The sequence below is a fragment of the Falco punctatus genome (assembly GCF_963210335.1).
Source record: "Falco punctatus genome assembly, chromosome: 4".
NCBI classification, from domain to species: Eukaryota; Metazoa; Chordata; class Aves; order Falconiformes; family Falconidae; genus Falco; species Falco punctatus.
The window spans coordinates 7471571-7491164 of record NC_137583.1 but is presented as its reverse complement, the minus strand read 5'-3'; the positions used below and the strand labels follow the sequence as shown (position 1 = coordinate 7491164).

The 19594-nt window shown below is 41.1% G+C and overlaps 1 protein-coding gene across 3 annotated transcripts in view; it reads left to right on the top strand.

Annotated features, from left to right (window-relative positions):
- Nucleotides 1-19594, top strand: part of POC1A (POC1 centriolar protein A) — a 59581-nt gene that overhangs the window by 26473 nt on the left and 13514 nt on the right. For all 3 annotated transcript variants that reach the window (XM_080386315.1, XM_080386314.1, XM_080386316.1), the window contains exons 8-9: nt 186-254; nt 3320-3418. In XM_080386315.1, the coding sequence (XP_080242441.1) occupies nt 186-254; nt 3320-3418 (168 nt within the window). The remainder of the gene's footprint in view (nt 1-185; nt 255-3319; nt 3419-19594) is intronic.

The following is a 19594-nucleotide window of genomic DNA, read 5'->3' as shown; positions in this document are numbered from 1 at the left end:
TGCGTGCCACCAAGCTTAGCATGTTAATTGTGGCCCACTTACCAGACAGGTAAGAGCTTTTTAAATTTTGCCTTTAATTACTGTTGTCAAGTGAGAAATGCCTTGTAAAGCTGTAATGAATGTAGCTTTATAACCCTTTGTTTTCTTTCACTTTTTTTAAACCTGTCTTTTCAATCTGTTTGCAGGGGCCAGCTACCTGTGTGACATTTTCAAGAGCTGGAGACTTATTTGCCTCTGGAGGTTCTGATGAGCAGGTATCTTACTAGTTCAATTCGTTAGTTTTGTGCCTTGTTGTTACTGTTTTCTTGGTATCTTGCTGCTTTGAAAGAGAAAACAAAAATAGTGAGAGATGTTAAACAGACTTTTCTTACTGAGGAAGTACTGCAGCTGCATTATCTGGGAACGGGTATGTACAGCAGAGGAAATACTGCCCTATACACGGCCCTCGTTATATGCCTTTATGAGGCATCTGCTGCTGGGGAATAAGTTAGAGAGGTGTGCAAATGGCTGTGTTGAGATACCTGGAATATCACGGGCTGTGCTGTTGGATCATCTCTTGATCTGCCACTGGCTAGTTCTGAGACACAGGTGTAAGGGTAAGGCAGGCAAGCAGGGATGCTTCCCCTGAATATTCTTCCAGGTTCCAGTGGTCTACAGTGCTCTCTATTTCATGTTTCTTAATGCTCTCCTCCCTCCCACAGATCTGTCCTCAGTCTTACTTGAGATGCTGTGGGCTAAGCCATCTCCAGCGGCTGGGATCAGATGGTTTTGAGTCTGACTAAATGTGAATATAGGCTGTAGGCCTCTTTATTAATGGGAGCCTGGTGCAAAGCTGTACTAGTGCTGCAGTTGCACAGCTTTTTGGGTCAGAATTGGACTTTTCTCTGCTGACCTTGGTGTGTACACTAGAACTGAGAGCCTGGGTGTCTTGTACTGCTGATAAAGGTTTTTTGTTAATGAAGCAGTTGGGACAGGATGGGAGATCTCTTCCTTTTACTTCTGGTTCCGAGTTATAGTCCAGATACACATTTCTCTAAAAGCTGCTGGACTTTGTTTCCTGTTGTCAGTGGGGGAAAGTAAAATTGTGCCCAGTATGTCTGGACCATGCTGAAGTGACTTGCTGGGTTCTCTACACAATGTATGTTTTCAGTTGTATACTATTGAGGAAGAAACCAGTCCTAGGGTTGTGGTTCCCGAGTTTCATGAGCTGCTGCATTTTAACTCCGTTTTATAGATTTGCCGAGATAGGTGGCATAGCTTGTCATCCTGTTGCTTTAAGACTGCTTTTTATTTAAGGCTTTAAACACACTGTTTTGAAGAGATACATCTGGGTTTTTTGTCTTACAAAATTATATTGGGTCACTAGATTAAGGTTTGCTCTTGGAGTGCTCGTCTAACACAAATATGCATTTTTGGTGTTTGTCTTCCTTAAAAGCCCTGATTTCACTGGAGGTTGCAGTTATAGTAATTCATTATTACTTATTTTTGATAGCAAACTTCAGAAATTTTGTCTTAAATTTCTAGACATAGCCAAGAAGCTGACTCTTCGTTTCATTTTTAGTTTAAGAGGATGTATTGCCCTATGTCTCTCTGTTGCGTAGATTCCTTCAAAAGGCTTTTTTTTTATCAGCTCCCTCTTTGTCTTTGCTGTGGTTGGGATTTCTTTGAATAAAGTAATGCTCGTTGCAGAGTATCGGCTGGTATTGTTAAACTGAAATGCTGAGTGGCAATGCCTCCCCAGAAGGGTGTTTTGTAAAGGTACGTTTGTGGCATGGGGTCATAACTGACTTCTTTGGCAGCGTTTCTACTGTAGCTTAGGGTTGTGTGTTTCTGAACATGTGTATTGGGAAGGGTGGCTGTTGGCTTTCCTGTTCTTAGCTGCTGTGAAGGAGCTGCCTCTCTCAGATTTGTTTCTGAAAATGCAGGCAGTGATTCCTTTCATGCATGGAGGAAAACATACAATATATGCATGTATTAAAACCAGTATTACTCTTAAATTGCCAACTGTATGTTTACAAGAAGCTTTTCCAGTGGAGTGGACCTCTCTGAATCATAGAATGGTTTGGGTTGGAATGGATCTGGAAGATCATCTAGTTCCAACCCTCCTGCCATGGTCAGAAAGCTGAATACTGGTGTTCCGAATCCAAGAGAAATGTGAGAAATAATAATCAAGAAAATCACTACAGGTCAAAAAAAATTTTTTGTGTGGTGATTTAGACATGTAACCTATCTAAAACCACATAATTACTGAACTGCAATGAGCCTGCTGGCATTGGGAGGTGCCATTTGCACCCTGTGCTGCAAATATATGCTGGTTTTAACACAGTTAGTGTGAATTGCCTTGCTGAAGATGTGGACAAACTTCAACTCAAAGTAGTGGTCTGAGTAAGTATCTGCTTTTCTGTCAACTGAGCTGTGTTGCATTGCTAGTTACCCCCAGGTTAGACTAGGTGGCAGTGCCTATCTTTGTAGTAGCACCCTTGCTCGCTGTGAAGAGACAATCTATACAGTGAAAGAGCCTCAGTTTTTTCTGTTACACAATGGAATGCCCTCGTTGGTTAACTATGCAACTACAAAAGAAAAATGCTTTTATTTCATGTGAAGCAGGGATGAAAACTTGCAAGTGAAGAATAAACACTGATGTTTCTGATAACCAAGATGAGCTGGCTGGGTTTGTAGGTGTTTTTCAGGCTTCTGAAATAGTTGATTGATTGCTCTTAAAGGTTTTTTAGACTTGTAGAGCCACTGCTATGGATTTTACTCCATAGATTTGCTCTTGATATGTTGAAGTGGTTTATGTGTTAGAGGCCTCTCTTCTCTTCTGAAATAAATACTGCATTATGGAGATGGCTATAAGTGGGATTTGAGTTTGGTATGCAGCTGACAAATTAGCTCAAGATCTCTAACGCTAGTCTCAAAGTGCTAACTCTCCTTTTCCTGTGAATGAATCTCATGATAAACCAGTGGCTAGTTGTTTGGGATGTGGCTGATAAGTGCCGTAATGCTAAGCATGGTATTTTAATATATTTTTGGTTTTAATGGTGTATTCTGCATGTTGCTTTGGAGTTCTCTAGGTAGGTCTAGTTTCACGATGTTCCTGACCCAAAGAATGTTGAAAGACGTCATTTATTGAGAACTTGGTTATGCTATGTCTGTGTTCAGTAATGTATTTACAAATACCATCCTTAATTTAATCAATGGCAAAGCTTACTTAGGTTAACTTTGTGTGCATCTGCTGACTTTTCGCTGATCTGTTGACAAAATTGACCTTTAAGCAAACGTAGATGGAAAATTTTAATAGAGAAACTTTCTTCTGCAGGTGATGGTGTGGAAGACTAACTTTGATGCAGCAGATTATGGTGATGTACTGAAAACACAGAAGTCTGGCACTAGCGTGGATGGGACCCATCACGCTCTGGTAGGTCAGCACACAGAAATCGTGTAGAGTTCCTTTTCAGTACGCTTCAGCTTCAAAGAGTGTGACTCTTTCAGGCAGTTAACAATAGAACCATCTTTCCTTGATATTTATTTGAGCTGCAAGATGTCTGTTTTTAACCAATCTTGTATTGTTTGTTCTTGTTTAACTGTACTTGCTTTATAGGAAAATGACATTTAATGATTTTAAAAGGGAAGTAATTTTCGTGCATGTGTACATGCATTTTTTTATTAACAGCCTGTGTATATGAAGTTGTGGTAGGCTTGCATGATAGCCCACACAGAAAAAGCACAGACGTAACAGGTGAAGTCAGTTTTGCTAGCTGATATGATTCCTTTAGGCTGGCGTCAGTCCTGGAAGTGGATATTGTTCATGATACCTTTTCACTGACAGTCAACAAAGACAAATCTGTGCATAGACTTCCCCATAAGAAATAGGTGGTGTATTGTACTGGAGCTTCTTTCCTAAATACTTGGAGGCATTCAATCATTTCTGTTCCCTGAAGCATGTGTTAAGAGACATCTTATTTCTGACTGTATCAAATGGATAAATCCACTAACCAAGTAATTCAGTATGATGCACTGATCTGAGTGTAATGCTGATGTTGGATGTCATGGCTATTACAAGAGTAACCCTTTGAAGTTCCTGCCTGTGTGAGTTTGCGCATGGTGATGCTTCACTGAAATGTCCATATTGTGTCTTGTCAATCTTTGGATATTTTTGATACATTTGAGAATACCTACAGGATTCTGAAATATGTTATTACTGTGGCTGTTTTTTGATGCATCTTGTTCAATGTGAGCTGTAAGCTAAAAAGCAGTTTGTGAATCCGGGTGTTTACGCCTGTGTCATTGCCTCAGTTGGAAGATAAGCTTCTAACCAGCATCTGTTGCTCTGTGGCAGTGCCTTTAATCTTATCAACTTAGATCTTCTAAGTTAGATCTCTTAGATCTTCTAAGACTTCTGGGCTACTAAACTTGTGTTCTTTCTTAAACATAGTAGTGTTTTTATTTAATATGTATTGAGTCCTTTGCTGGAGGTGTTGTAATAGCCATAGTATTTTGTGATAAATGGGATCTGAGTCTGCAGCTCTAAATGATGCCTCACTATGTGGAGTGTTCTGTAAAGAAAGCAAACAAACCAGAGGATATTAGTGCTAGGTGGGTGGGAGAGGCTGGTAGGAAGCAATCACATAAGGAAGGGGGAGGTAAAAGTGTTTATTGATCCTCTGCTGGTTTTGGCTAAAACTGACACTTCTTCCTTTTCCTCGTCTCCTGTGTTCTAACTGTAAATTTATGTGGGCTATGAAACTAATAGTCCAGTGACCTCTTTGTTTATTAGCCTGTTGAACTGGACTAACTTTATCTGCTTTAATTTGAGATATTGTATAGTATAATTCTGGGCTGAGATACAGCACAAAGAAAGCTTTTATGGGAAGAAGTACTTTTTTTGGTTTGTAATGTTCCATGGAATGGGTTGAATAGTGTAGCCGAGGTGGCTGCTAATAGGAGATTATGGTAAGTTTGTCCCCAGCTGTACTGCTGTTATTACTAGAGCATATTATCCACTAGTAACTTAAGGAAAAGAAGGAAATCCTGAGCTCTTCTACAACTTAGTTCTTCATTATAAAACTTTTTAAGATGTGCATTGAAGGTAGCTGCTGAACAAAACCCTTGAACAGCAACTAACCACCCTGAACGTCTGACCTTGCAACGAAACCATTCCCCTGTGGAAGAGGGTTTACCTGTCAAAACCTCTAATAGATGCAGCTGGGACCAACAGTTTGTGCTACTGACAGGCAAATCCGTGTCATGTGGTGCTGGTTGACAGGCAGTTGCTCTACTCACGCTCTGAGCCTATGGGAAACAGGGCACCACGTGTTCTTTGGGGTACAATATATTGGTTTGGACCAGGTGCTGTGTTTTTGCAGAGGGCAAAGTGAATCTGTGCTGAGTCATGTGGAAGAGACGTACTCTGGTTTGGGAACCTAAATTACTTCAAAGGAGCGAGTGTTATGAACTGCTACCCAAATGCAACCTTTGGGCTTGGGCATGCGGCATGGGAGCTGCTGATCCCAGCAGTGCCACCTGAATACAAAAAGTGTTGGAAAGTTACTGAGTTATGTGCCATTTGCAGAAGATCAAACTGAATGATAGCCACTGGGACTCTTCCTGTTTACACCTTGTGCAAATGTGATGTTACCTTTTGGTCTGAATAGCACAACCGATGCTTCCACTAGATCTGCCAAATTAGCTAGGAGCATGAATAGAGACTTGTAAATTCAGACTTTGTCTGCTTTCAACAGTAAAATTCTCCCTGGTTAAAAAGCAGGGGTGAAGCTGGTTGCAATGGAGAGCTTGGGTGCTAGCTGGCACAGCTGACACCAGCATCTTAGTTGACTAAGTCTGCTGATGCAGTGCAATGATGTGTTCTCTTTTATGCAGTGAAGAACTTTGTTTTGCCTTGTAAGTGTGATGCAGCTCTGACCTGCTATAAAGGAGCGGAGTTTCGATTTTTGTCTCAAGTCACATGGTCTGATTGGTGCTGTCAAAGCCAATATAGTCTAATTTTTTTTTAAGGGGATCAGCTGTATTGTGGCTGCCCTTTACAAGAATGATCATACCCCATACTGGAGCTTGTACCTGGTCTCATCTAAAAGCTCCCTATGCTTCACGAGAATGGAAATGTAAAATATGATGAGTACTCACTATCCTTGTATATTAGGTTATTAGGAGTGCGATGCTTTAATGCTAAGGCAGTTATAATTGCTAAAGTTAGAAGGGGAAGAAAAAACAATGTAGTTTGAGAGTTTGTTTTGAATACCATATGTTAAGTTTAAACTTAGAATTGATATGACATGTTCTTTGCTGTTAAAAAGAAGCTGGTATCTCTGAAAATGGCTTTGTTTGCAATTTTAAATATAACCTGAGCATAGAGACCTTGGCTCCATAATAACTTGTCTATTCATGACAGTCTACTTTTCAAGTGAATTTCATTACTTACATCTTCTAGAATTGTATTATATTGGACTCTTAAAGAGTACTGTCACTGCTACAACTTACTGTAAGACTTAAATTTCACTATAGATTCAGTTCCTCCTTGTTTTGAGCAAAACATTTGCTTTTTAATAATGAAGTACTTATTTTGGTGGATTTTGTGTAGTTGAAATTAGTTATTTTTCCCATAAAAATCAGGCTTGGAACTGCCACCTGTGGCTCTTGATTTCATGCCAGGGTTCCTTTTTCCTTCAATGAAAAGTGAAGCTGCTTCATCTATCTCTACTGCTGTGTTAGCTTGCTAGGATTCTTCTCTTGAGTAATACTGAGATTTTGCAGACATTTTGGGATGTAACTACATTTAAAACAGGTAGATAAGTTGTTATTTGGTTTTGGTACCCTTAAAACACATGAACGTGGTTCTTGACACATCTTTAATCTGTTTTCTCCCTTTACTTAAGTCAGAGTATTTTTCCAAGGAGAGCTTATGCACTCATGTGTAGTTGTATAATTTTTTTTCTTAAACATTGTGAAAACACAAATACTAATCAAAACAGTGGCTGTGTAAAAATTGTTTAGTATCTGGTTTCTCATGGGGAGAGTCAGACTAACATGCAAGTGTTAAAGAATAACTGAACACAGGCATCAAAACTAGTTTGTCACGAAGATGAATAGGAAGAAAAAAGAATTCTAAATGACTTGTGGGATGAAAGAGGCATGAAACATTGTCAAGGTTGGTGAGCTTGAAAACAAACTTGCTCTAAAACAATTTTCACTTCCATGGACAGAGGGAGACTGGAGACTTTAGAAGATGCTGGTTTCTCAGGCAGTTGGTTAAAGTTCATTATGAATCAGGGTATTGGGCTTGTTTGCAACAATAGGCTTGAACTTCAAAGTTGCTCTGCCCACCTGCTTGTGTTTTCTGTAAATATATGAGGCTTGGGAGATGCAGCTTGCTTTGAAAGTGAAATTGCTCCATTCAAGGGCTAATGCCAATGAAAGAGAAGCTCATGATGAGCAGGAATTGCAGTCGTTCGTGACTATGGTGTAAAACCATAGACATGAAAGTCTGATAAAACACTAAAGCTGCCAGAAGTGAATTATAAATACCTGTTAGCATGGTTGTGAGACTGTAAATGTTACACTAGAATTACAGTAGCTCTGGAATAAATGCTTACTCTTAAATTATAAGCTAGCATTTGTTGCTATTAAGTGTTGCAGAATTGTCTTGAAAACTGAAGGGCAAGCACTCGTACATACTGTATGAAGCTGATGGGAAGAAGTGAAGTCTTACAGTCCTGCATATTGATCATACAAGGATTTGTTCGCTTTGAACTAGAATCCAAGGGGTAAGAATAAATTCATGCTTTAAACTGTGATATTGAGTGGTGAGGACCTAAGGAAAAGTCAGAATAGGAGGTATGGACTTTGCATGTGGCTTTTATGCTTGTTCTGGGGTCAGTCACTGTAAGCATGAGGTTCTGTCTATATCAAGAGTTGTGCAGGATCAGATCAAAGGACATGTTTTCACAACATATCAAATCTATGTGAGATTGATGATAAATCAGTGAGCATTTATCATAAAATTCGCTCTTTCCAGAGAGGGCAGATAATGTGTTTTATTTTGGGGGTTTGGTGGTGTTTGGTTGTTTTTTTTCCAGATACAAGCAAAGCTTCATACATGCAGTTACAGCTGGTGTGAGTATACAAGAACACTCGTTTCATTATGAGACAGATTTGCTCCTATTGTTGACTAATTCCAAGAAAACTACGTATGGTCAAGTGTTATGAGCAAACGCTGAACAGTTGATGTCACATGGACAGTTAGAAAGTGCTTGGGTGCTCAGATAAACCTGGACACTGCAAAGTAGGAATAAAAACATGGTAGTATAAGCCAAGTTGGTAAACCGTTTTTCATGCAATAATTATGGAAAATAGGAAATATTAATTGATATGAAGATTCTTTACTGAGTTTAAACTTAAACTTTCTTTAGGTATGCTGTAACTGTGCAAAACGCTACTTTGCAAAGAGGGAGGCTGTTAAGGAGACTTCAGTCTAAGCCTCAGCATAGAGCTTTCTAAAGAAAAGTACTTTAAAGCTTGTTTGTGTTGCAGTTACTTCAGAGGCAAAGCTGTCTTGAACAAGGGGAGTGGGAGCTTGAGATGTCCAAAAGAGTGAAATGCAGAGTCTGCAAGGGTTGTGTGTAGTCTGTTTTGTCTCAAAACTTAGGGGTTTTCTGGTAAGAGAGGTAATAGGTACAGCAGGACATAAGCTTACAGGTGATGGGAAGTGTTTCTCTTGCCACTTCAGTTGTGAATTCTGCAATCATGTAACTTAAATATATGCAGCTTAGTTTTCAGCTGCTGGTAGGACTCTGGGAGACCTGCTCACGTGAGTGCATGTGCAGACAGAGTCAAAAGCAGGTAATCCCTTGGTAGGGCAATTTGGGAGACATGGGCAGAGGTGCAGAGTTGTCCTCTGTCACTCTCTTGCCAAGAAATCTTTCTGCTCTTTTAAAATTCAAGAGCACAAATGTTTTAAATATCTTTAGCTCCTCTGAAGTTAAATGGTACTTATCTGTGGAGCTAACAAATGTGAAAGCTAATGGCATAGCAGACTTCACAAAGTGAAGCTTGGGAAGAGCAGCACTTTAGCAGAAAAGACTTAAGTAAGAGGCCTGTGACCCTTCAAATGCATCTTTCAGTTGACAGGCACTTAGGCCTCTTTCTGCACTGCTGGGTTTAAAATTTTCTCCAGCCATTGGACTATGCTTGCTTCCTCAGTGGCAATTTTTCCAAAACAGTTCTGTTGAATAAGATTGGAGACTAATTCCAAAAAATGTGATCCGATCATAAAGTTGTCTGAGGCCAATAACTGAATGTCCCCAGCTGCCTCCACCCACCTCTCTCCTTTGCTGGTTCTGTGTTGTGTTTGGTGACCTTGGGTGCCTCCTGTGCTCAGCCCCTGGTCTCTGTGCTGACTGCAGCAGTTCATTCTGTCAGCCACTCATTCCTTGTGTAAATAAATTCCTCTGGAGTTACTCATAGGCCAGATGTGCGTTTTCTTTTTTTGACCTTTTAGCTTCCAAATTGGTAACTATCTCTAATTTTGGCAATTGCTAATACTTATGAATACTTCTATATGGGTGTTTTTTTCCTTTCTTTTTTTGTACTTGCTGTGAAATCCCCTCCTGGGAAGCAGTTTCATTGCACAGAGCTGCAACTTTTTGCAATTGGATGTAGATGTGTGTTGTCATTTGCACCTCCTCCACCCCCTTCTATTTATTTATTTTTAAGTGTTTGTTGTAAGGGAGGAATCCTGTATTCAACAGCAGGGGATCCAGCCTTCAGGATAATTGTGGTCTGCAAAATGATTATTTTTTTCTGATCTGCTTGTCACCTTGTTTTTCTGAGGATGCGTTCCCACTCCAGGAAGCTAGCGTGGTACTTGATTGTCTTCCTCTTGGAATAAGTAGGTAGATTATTTACTTAAAAGAACAACAGTGTGATGAGTGCTCAGGATGTTTCCACTGCTCTCTACCCTGCTTGGCTGTCCAAGCAGAAGCTTTATAGGGATCGGTAGGAGACTTACTGTGACTGATCACAGGACGCTCAGGAGCTCTTCCCCCCATCCTTCACAAGCAGTGCTGCTGCAGATGGTTACCCATAGCTGCCTAACCGTCACTTTTTGTTCATTGGAGGAAGCCTGCTCATGTAAGCCTATTGCAACACGTGATCTTGTAATTGTGATTTGTAAGGAGACAGAGGTTCAACAGGAACAGAGGAAAAGGCTTCTACTTTCCTCTCCCTCCTGTGGGGTGTGGACAAAGTTGGGTCTCTGTTTTGGCCTGCAGCTGAAGAGGCTGTGCTTGTAAACCTGCGGAGAGCCAGAAGGATGTCATTTTCTTTGATCACTTGCATCCTCCTTTTAGCAAGAGCAGCTAGTAGTTCTTTCTGTGCAAGAAGCGTGCTCCTGTGGTGTCTTACATTCTTCTTTCTGGAAACCAGAGATTTAGAGTGGGATGAACTCTAACCCTCAACAGGTATCAGACACTTAATTGACTAAGGGAGCTGCCATGGTGAGCCAGCTTGGCTAGTGGAGAATGTTTGCTACATCTCTTTCTCCCTGGTTCAGCATCCTCAGACTTTGGGAAAATCGTAATTTTTCCCATTGTGGTAGTATGGTTAGTAGGAACTATGGCTAATGAGGGCCAGAAAGGGCATGCTGCCCATTCATTTATAAACGCATGTTCTTGTTAGCAAAAGAGATAGAAACTTGGCCTTACGTTGTGTGTTTACAGGCCTATCTTAACTCCTTCACTCTGGTACAGATAACCTGGTTCCAGTCCAGAACATCGGGCAGGAAGGCATCAGGGTTGCATCATCTGTTTTGTGGGTAGCCCTCAGTGGGGCAACCCCTCAGTTTCATCATTTGAAAGGCTGATCCAACTGAGTTCTAGAGCCTGGCTTTAATTCACTGGAGAATACAGTGTAGCAACAGTACCAGGTTTCTTCATACAGGATGCCGGAGTTCATCTTAGTGGAATGGGATAGATGTATTGGTTAACTGGGCTCCTTGTGGAGCCTCACTGCTGGTGTCACTTATTTTTTTGCATCTTTATTTGACTGGCAGAGGAAAAAAACATGGTTTTCTCTCACTCAACTGAATGAGTATCTACCTTGCAAGCAGCTAACAGCAGAGCTTCTTTCTGGAAGATACTCTGGGAAGCCTCTGTTAATGGCTAGCCCTCTAATACTCTATTTCAACTTTTTCTGGTTGTTGCTATGTGAAACTGAATTTTTCACGAGCTAATGGGTTTTGCCCATATGTTGCTGCTCTTTCCCCTAAAACTTTTGGGTTTGCTTTTCTCTTGATCTGGTTGATGTAAGGAGAAGGGTGTGCATGACAGACAAATGAAAGCTTATGTCTTCTGATTTTGTGCATTAACATTTTCCTACCATTGTTGCAGGCTGTTTATCAGAATTTTATGATTTTGATGAAGGACCTAAGAGAGAGGAAGAGGCAGGGTTATAGGCACCCTCAGCTTGGCTTTCCAAGAGACTAAAAATGACTGCAACAACCTCCAACAGCCTTGTCTGTTAGTGGATGGGAGCAGCTGTGCTGCTACAACTGTTTTCCCTTATATTCTGGTTTGACAAGATTTTTTGCAGAAGTAAGAGGATCAGCTTTTAATTTCTGTCATCTTACAGCAAATGGATTTGTTCTTTAAGGCTCTGGAACAATAAGGCAAGTCCTGACAAGTCATTATTGGTCAGAATAAAAATTGCCTTTTAAGTTCAGCACTCAGACTAATTAATGTAAATTCACCCACTTAGGTTGCTGCTGTATGTGGCTTGTGTTAATGCTTGAGTCATAATTCAAAGAGGAGAGATGGAGGCAAGATTTATATTTTTTTCCAAGCTGGTATTCTGTGTCAGCTTTGAGACGGAAAAAGATAGCTCAAGCTTGAATAGTTTCTAAGATCTCAAATTTTTCTGCTGAAATTCAAACTTCAAGAGTAATAACAAATGAGCATGTTATAATGTTTGTCTGCATATCTTTACATATGTGTATGTATACATAGCATGCATTATTTATACGTAACATACACGGACAGGCAAATGATATGTATGTAACGCAGCATATACATACCAATTTCATTAGAAAGAGGCAAATTATTCTGATGAAGAAAATGAGCTGGAAGCTGTTCACACTTCAGGAGATCAGTCTGTTTTGCTTCTTGCCTTGGAGACTGTTGCATTTGGTGTAAAAACCTGTAGCTGGATAACCCAAGGCTGAGGATAAACACTTCTCTTGGTGTTTGGCTGCTCTTTCTTGGAAGCTTTTCCCAAGAGCGATCTTAAATGGGGCCAGGGAACAGTAGTTAATTCTTGGTGAAATTTTTTACCAATGGTTCTCATGTTTTGTTTCCACACAGAACTGTTCCTTTGAGATTTTTGGTGGTCTCCAGGAGCCAGTGTTAGGATAGCCAGCTGAGCATCACCCGTACAACAATGCTTGTTTATTCCATACTAAATTCTGGAAGACCTCATCATATCTCCTAACAAAACAGTAGGAATGATAGGAGGGGAGAATTTGGTTAAGAGAGGTAAAATGCTTAAGCAAAGTAGGAAAAAACAAATTAAGATGTTGAAGACTACCCTTAGCTTTTCCTTCTCAAGTAATACAGACCTGCTTTATGTTTTAAACTGCTGGTAGTCATTACGTTCTACTTGTCTGTCTTGTCTGTGCGCTCTTTCACTGGGCTTTCAATGTCTGGCATTACTGTTTCTGATTTTCACTCATCACAGCAATGCTGTTTGTGCTTTTGGAAATGTAATACAAGCAAAACTTTCACGTTCTTCCTCAATGTTTGTAGAGGGCTTCCTAGGTATTTAAAATGTAACTTGAATTGGAAAGGAGGGGACTACTGAAGGTAGTTGTTCTGTCTTGTTCTATCATTTTCCCTTAGTAAGACTGTGAATCAATGTAGTATTGAATTAATTACTAATCATTTGGAAACCCTAGCTTTGTGTAGAGTTATATTCCTTGCTTGTTTTGGGTTGTGGCAATCCCCTTTGCCAGAGGTTATCAGGAACTGTGACTTCTATTTCTTCCGGTGCCAGATATGCTCGTCCTTGGGAATCTGTGCAGAGGATCTACTTTCCTTCAATGTTTTGTATAACACAAAGATGACGTAGCACAAAAAACAGTGAGCCTGATCTCAGCTGGCACACAACCAATTGATGCCATGATGCTCAGCATAAACCAGCTGAAGAGCATGGACAGCATGTAGCATGGATGCTTTTAGCAGTCTGCATAGATACTTGTCACGTGAAGTTACCTTGAAAGCCATGATACTAATGTCTGTCCCGGTTTAGAAGTGACACAGAATGTAGAGGTAAGTGAAGTGGACCAACAGACAGTGAACCAAAGAGCAAGGTCACTGAAACACAGGAGAGGAGAGGAACAGCTTTTCCTTGCTGGCAGGCAGGCAGGAGCAGGGTGAGGACCTGCTCTTGGCCAGGTTGCCAAAGTGTCACTTGCGGCGGTAAGATGTTAGTATTTCTGTAAGCACATACAAATGTCAGTCCAAGTGCAGCCTTCTGTGTCTAGACAGGCTGGTTTCATGCATGTTTGAGTACTGTAGCTGGCTGTTAGCTGTTACCCCTGTTTCTTTGCTTCTTGGCAGTTTGGTCAGCAGAGCGGGATGGTATGATGCTGCTTCGCTTAAAATACACAAACCTTAGTCCATCCGCCCACCTCTGCCAGGTGTTCACTTAGGCTTTGGCACAGGAGTGCCTGAGGATTTAAAGGGGTTTGAGATATACCTATTCACTCAATTTCTTCTTGGGGTTATCGCAGACTTAATATTTACTGGCTTATGGCAAAATACGGCTGTTATGGGTGCCAAGTTTTAATGTTTTAACTTGGTATTTGTAGTAGCACCAATAGGGAGAAGGGTCCTATCTAAGTAATTTCTGGCCTCTTGCGTATCTAACCCAACTTACCTTTCCGTGTGAAGCAAAGATAAAAGGGAAGTAACATTCTTTTCACCTCTCTTCTCCACACCCCACCCCCCCACCCCCAATACCTGTCCATTATTGCAACTTAAATCCTGAAATAAGAGGTGAGCAGGGATGAATGGTTCTATAAATTGTTTCACAAAGCTAATTTAACTTGTATCCTATTTCTAGTTGTTGCACTATGCTGGTTTGGACAGTAGATGTAGAGTAACGCAAGTCTTAAAAGAACATTGATTGCTCCAGAAGTGCTACCTTGAAGAGGGGATGCTTTTCCAGTCAGAGAAATGTGCTTGTCCTTGGAGAGCTGTGTTCAGTCAATGAAATTTTGTGTGTAGCAGGGAGAAATGAGGTTACCTCTCAGTTTTTAATGAGTCCTCCAGTCTAGCATGGTGTACTCCATCTGACCTTCTGTGGAGCTTACCTTGAAACTAATATGCTTCCACTGGATGTCACTGTTGCTCTCTGGGAACACATTTAAAATACCACTTTACCTGTGGTGAAAATGACTCCTTGAAATAGAAGACTTTTAATGATATTTCTCTCTCATTTGGATTAGTAGAATTGGGGTCCAGATAAACAGTGTATGCCACCTCTGGGAGATTTCTGCTCCTCTGTTGTTTCTAGGGGATTTTTTTTCAGCTCAGGCAGTGAATTTAATTGCACTTTGTGAATTAGAAATTGGATGTCTGTATGGAATTGAAGACATTAGAAGTGTGTGTTGCTTAAAGGGCATGCCATCTTTCTAGATACTTGAAAATTTATTCTTGATAATATCATATTCTTTCTAAAAAAAACCCAAACCCAAACAAACCCTAAAGAGTAGATATACTGTGGAAATTGGTTTAAAGGGACTTAACAGTAGACCTGAACCTGCCCCCCTCTCACCGCTCAGTTCTTCTCTTCCAGTGGAGAGAGGTGAAGAGAAGGGAAAATAAATATTTCCTCTGCATTGAATTATAAGAATCCTACTTTTTATTAGTAGGTGTGAAATTCAGGTAGGTGGTTATCCTGTCAATATATCTTCTAAGTATCACCATTTAGAAAGCAAAATGGCTTTTTTTTTTTTTATCCCTTGCAGTTTTACTACAGATGTGCATGTGTTGTGTAGTTAATATTTGCCCCCCTCACCCCCGATTAGCACTGTTAGCTGGCAAGTATGCTGCTTAGCCAGAAAAATTTTTGTATGAGGCTCTGTAAGAGACCTCTGGAACGAAGGCTGTTTAATTTTCCCCTTCCCCCAAGTAGTTGCACTGCGCTGTCTTTAAGTGGTTGCTATAAATAAATCACTTCTGTTTTCCCTTTGTCACTGAGAGCTGTATTGTATTCTGAAACTGCTCATCTATTCTTCCTTTAATGTTCAGCTGCTTCTTGCTATAGCACGAAGTGCTTAATACGCAGATGTTGTAATAAGATATTTAATGGCAAATACATTTATTCGGTTTTGCCAAATAAATTGTGCACTTGAACTTTGACTAAAATAAATAATACCTCTGCAATACTGTCATTGTTTCTGATGCCTGTCCCCAGGATTCAGCTAGCATTTTACCTTGCAGGTGAGTCAGACAGGAGTACAGGTGTCTCTCTGTAATCATGATGCTCATCAGTGCTGAGACTGACAAAAAGCCAGTGTGTATTTCAGGACTATATTTTTGCAGTGTTTTTTTAAATCTATTAGAATTTAAATCACTAGTGACTGGCTCACCACATGATACAGGTTGCTATTAGGAGAAGGGTGGCTGTAGTTTGGTCTGTGAAGGTTCTCTTGTTCATTCTTATGGACAGTAGCTGTGGCTGACTTTAATCCTCTTTTACAAAATTTGAAAAGGTTTCAGTCTAGGGACAGTTCAGTTCTTCCTCACTTAGGTGCACGCTTCCTTTCAAATCTACTGGCCATTAAGGTAGCAGTAAGTACAAATTGTAGTGTGGCTGTTAAGGGAAAGTTCCCAAGCATTTCCCTCTTGTTAAAATGTAAAGGGCAAATCTTCCCCTGAAGGACCCCACAGTGATGCTTACCACTGTCAAATCTGGCAGTTGCACGAATGATGCGGTAGATGAAGCCTGGTTGCTTCTGTAACACAGCTTCAGCGTGTCCCTGCTGGGTTTGAGCTGTGGCAGAAGCCCAGGTGTGTGCTTTGGCAGACGACCTGTCCCTCTGAGCAGTCTCTTTCCAGTTTTTTTTTAATGAAGATGGGTATGTTTGAGCTCATTGGGATGTTTGGCAGCTTTCTAAAAATTAATGTCAAACAAAATTCTGGGTGTCCATTTGGATTTAGGATACTTACAAACTACCCCAGCATCTGCCCTGTGAAATCCTGGCTGTGTTTTCTTAGCAATCAACGCGTTCCTTGACTGTAGAAATTGGAGACTCTGGCATGAAAAACCTGAAAGTATTAAAAACAAACAAACAAACAACAACAACAAACCCCAACCCCTGCCTTTCTCCTTGATGCCGTGGTGGGAAGGCCATGGTATTACCGTGTTCAGAAGGCTTCTGTTAGCTAGTAGCAGCGGGATATGCTTTGGGTAGTGCCAATACAAGTTACCTACTTGGATTCCTCAGCCTCTTCAGAAAAAAGTGAGCTGAAGTTAGGCTAGTGAATCTGATCCAGGTGAATGCAAATGCTCTGTTTAAACCTGTGAAAAGTGCTGTGCCTTTGAGATGCGCTAGTGTGGTGTTTGCCTTGGCTGAGTTGGCCATCAGCCGAGCCTTTGCTGTTGTCCTTCTGCTGTTCTGTACTTGATGGGCCGTGCTTACGGCCTGCAGCGTTACCCTGTGTGTCCAGCTGAGAGTGTGCAGCATTTCAGTGAGCTACCCCTTGCCCTGGACATGCCTGTGTGGGACAAATCCAGGCTTAAGCCTTGTTGAATGCTGTATGCAGGGCTCCTTTTTGAGAAGCCTGCTTGGACAGGTCCCGGACTTCAGACTGCACCTTGATGCTGTCAGAGTGGGTGGGATGAGTAGGAAGCCAGAGCAAACCGACTTCGGTTTTTGTGCCTGATTGTGGGCAGCAGTTCAGTGCTGTCTGTAGATGTGCGTGTTGGGTACTTGGTTTTTGCACCTGCTCTGACAGGGTAGGTTAGGTAGGATGTGCTTGTTCCTAGAACTGAATATTCAAAGACCTTGGTCAGTTTGAAAGCCTCCCTTTTGGAAGTCATACTCCGTGACACATCGACATAGGTTTTTTTATTTGCTGGCTGGATGTGCCCCTCATTTAGGTAGATCAACTAACCCAGAACTTCATTGCTGAAGGCTGTAGCTACAGGTTGTCTTCTTGATGATGATGGGCTGTAATGAACCTTTCAGGCAGCTGTGGTGTTTGAAATGGGACAGTATGCCATATTGTCATGCTTCTATTTTTATAAGTAGATATACTTCTGTTCTTGGGGGTGTCGCCACCATTCAGAGTGCCTTCAGGAACCCACATGGGCTTTGTGGAGGTGGCTTGCTTGACTGCTTGTGGAGGTGGTACATAGCCTGTGAGCTGATCAGCAGAATGTAGCATCTGTGACAAACAGCTGCTGCTGCCCCAGGCTTCAACTTGACATGATGAGGAATCACCTGACCCCTAAAGCATCGGGTGTGGGAACATCTCTGCAGTATTATCCTTGCGAATATGCCAGACTCTTAAACTTTGTGGACTGGAGCAAAGATAATATCAACTCTGAGTTCAACCCAGCAGCTTTTTATGAAAAGCTGTCTGACATATGCTATAAAGATAGAGGGAGAAAATATGTTGGTACAGTCATTTTTCTGCTTCTGTGAGTCAGCTTGTTCTAATGGGTTTTGAAGTAGATAGCTCATCATCATTTGGGGTTTTTAAGTGCAGGTTGTATGCAGTGTTAGCTCACTCAAATTTCTGCTGTGCCATGATTGACTGGCCTAAAGTTACATCATCAAAATAGAATAGTCAGCCTTAAAATAACGAGAAAACATGCTTTTTAATGCTAACTATCCATTGAAAAGCAGTGTTTGGGGGTTGTTGTTTTTACTTTTAAATTTAAACAGCAAATAGCAGCTTTGTAAGGCTGGCTTTATCTCATCTCTGCAAGAACATATTTTAGTTAATTAAATCAATGTATCAGTGAACAACATGTGGCTTTCAGGCTGCACAGGAGTAGTTTTGAGTGTGGCTCCCATGCCGTGTCTGTGCAATGTGACCTGGACTGTGGGCTGTGTTGGCCCAGGGCCTGCAGATAATCCAAATTATCCAAGTAAGTGGGAGGAAGCAAATTAGCAGAGGCTGGTGTGGCTGCTACCCCCTGATAGCCACCTCCATCCCAAGCCTGTGGCGTAGCACAGCGATCCCTGTGGAGCAGTTAAGTGTATCCTTTCCTGCTCCTTGTGTGAAACTGGTCTTGTGATGCGTAGCTGTGTGAGGGTGGTTTGGTTGGCAGGATCTGGAGGTGCAGCTGGCCCATACTAGGAGTCGGTGGACAGCAGCAAGCCATTTGCCTGTCAGAGCCTACTACTGCTGTGGCCTCTTTTTGGTTTTCTCTTCCTTGCTCCACCTCCAGCTTCCCTGTGTAGTCACATTTCTGTTCCTCGCACTGTTTAGTGCTTATTTTGTGTAACTGGTGAGCTGGACCTCAGCCTTGGGAGCCTTTCTGTGGCCTGAATCAGTGACTCCCAGCAGCACAAGGTTTTTTATATGTATTTATTTTTAAAATACATATCTTTGTTGTGTGTGTATGCACATACATGTCTGTGTATGTATCTTCATAACCCACTAAACAGTTTTGTGTTTAAAATTCTGAGCTGGTCAAAGGTCTTGTTGCAGCTTAGTTGCAGATCTGCATACAGCTGGCATCAAATGTAGAGGTGAGCAGGTAAAGCGGTACAGTGCTGATGAGAAATGCATTTGTAGTAGTGCATATGAGAGAGGAGATGGAAGCAACTCTTCATTTCTTGCATAGAAAAAGCACATGTGGGAGAACTTCTAGAGACCATTTTTCAGTCTGTCAGAATTCCTTGCTGCTTTGTTGACTTCCAAACTTCAGTCATATATGTGAGCAGTAAGTGCATGGGATGGAGCTGCACCAGGCCATGGAGAACCATGTTTTGAGTGCTGTGATCTTAGCTTTAGATTCAAATCTTGTCTGTTAGCATAAGTTGAGAAATTTAAATCTGCAATTGCTCAATCTGTTGGCTACCTTGTTTAGTTACATAAACTTCTCTGAACTACCTCTGGTGGTAATGCAAGTAAATAATGCAAATAGTGTTTGTTCTAGAAGAAAGATAAAGATAACAGTTTGAAAGAAAAGGAAAGAAAAATAAGTTCTCTAGTAGAGATCTATTTGTGCTTTTAACACTTAATTTATTCAGAATTAAATACTTGAGCTTGCGTAACTAAAACGGTTGAAATTGAAGCTTCAAAGTAAACTTGGTCTTAACCTCATTGAGGAGGGAAAACCAGTTCAAGATACAAACAAAATTAAAATTACTAAATCAAAGCTGCCTGTTTTAATGCATCTTGGAACATCTTGCTTCTGCTGAATTTAACTGCGGTACAGCATCCTTCTTACAACTACCAAACACGGAGAGAGGCTTTTACTTTACTGTTGAAGTAATTGGACTCCTCTGTGAAGCTTACTTAATTCTTATAATTTGGATGTAGTGATTCTGTGTGGCTCCAGT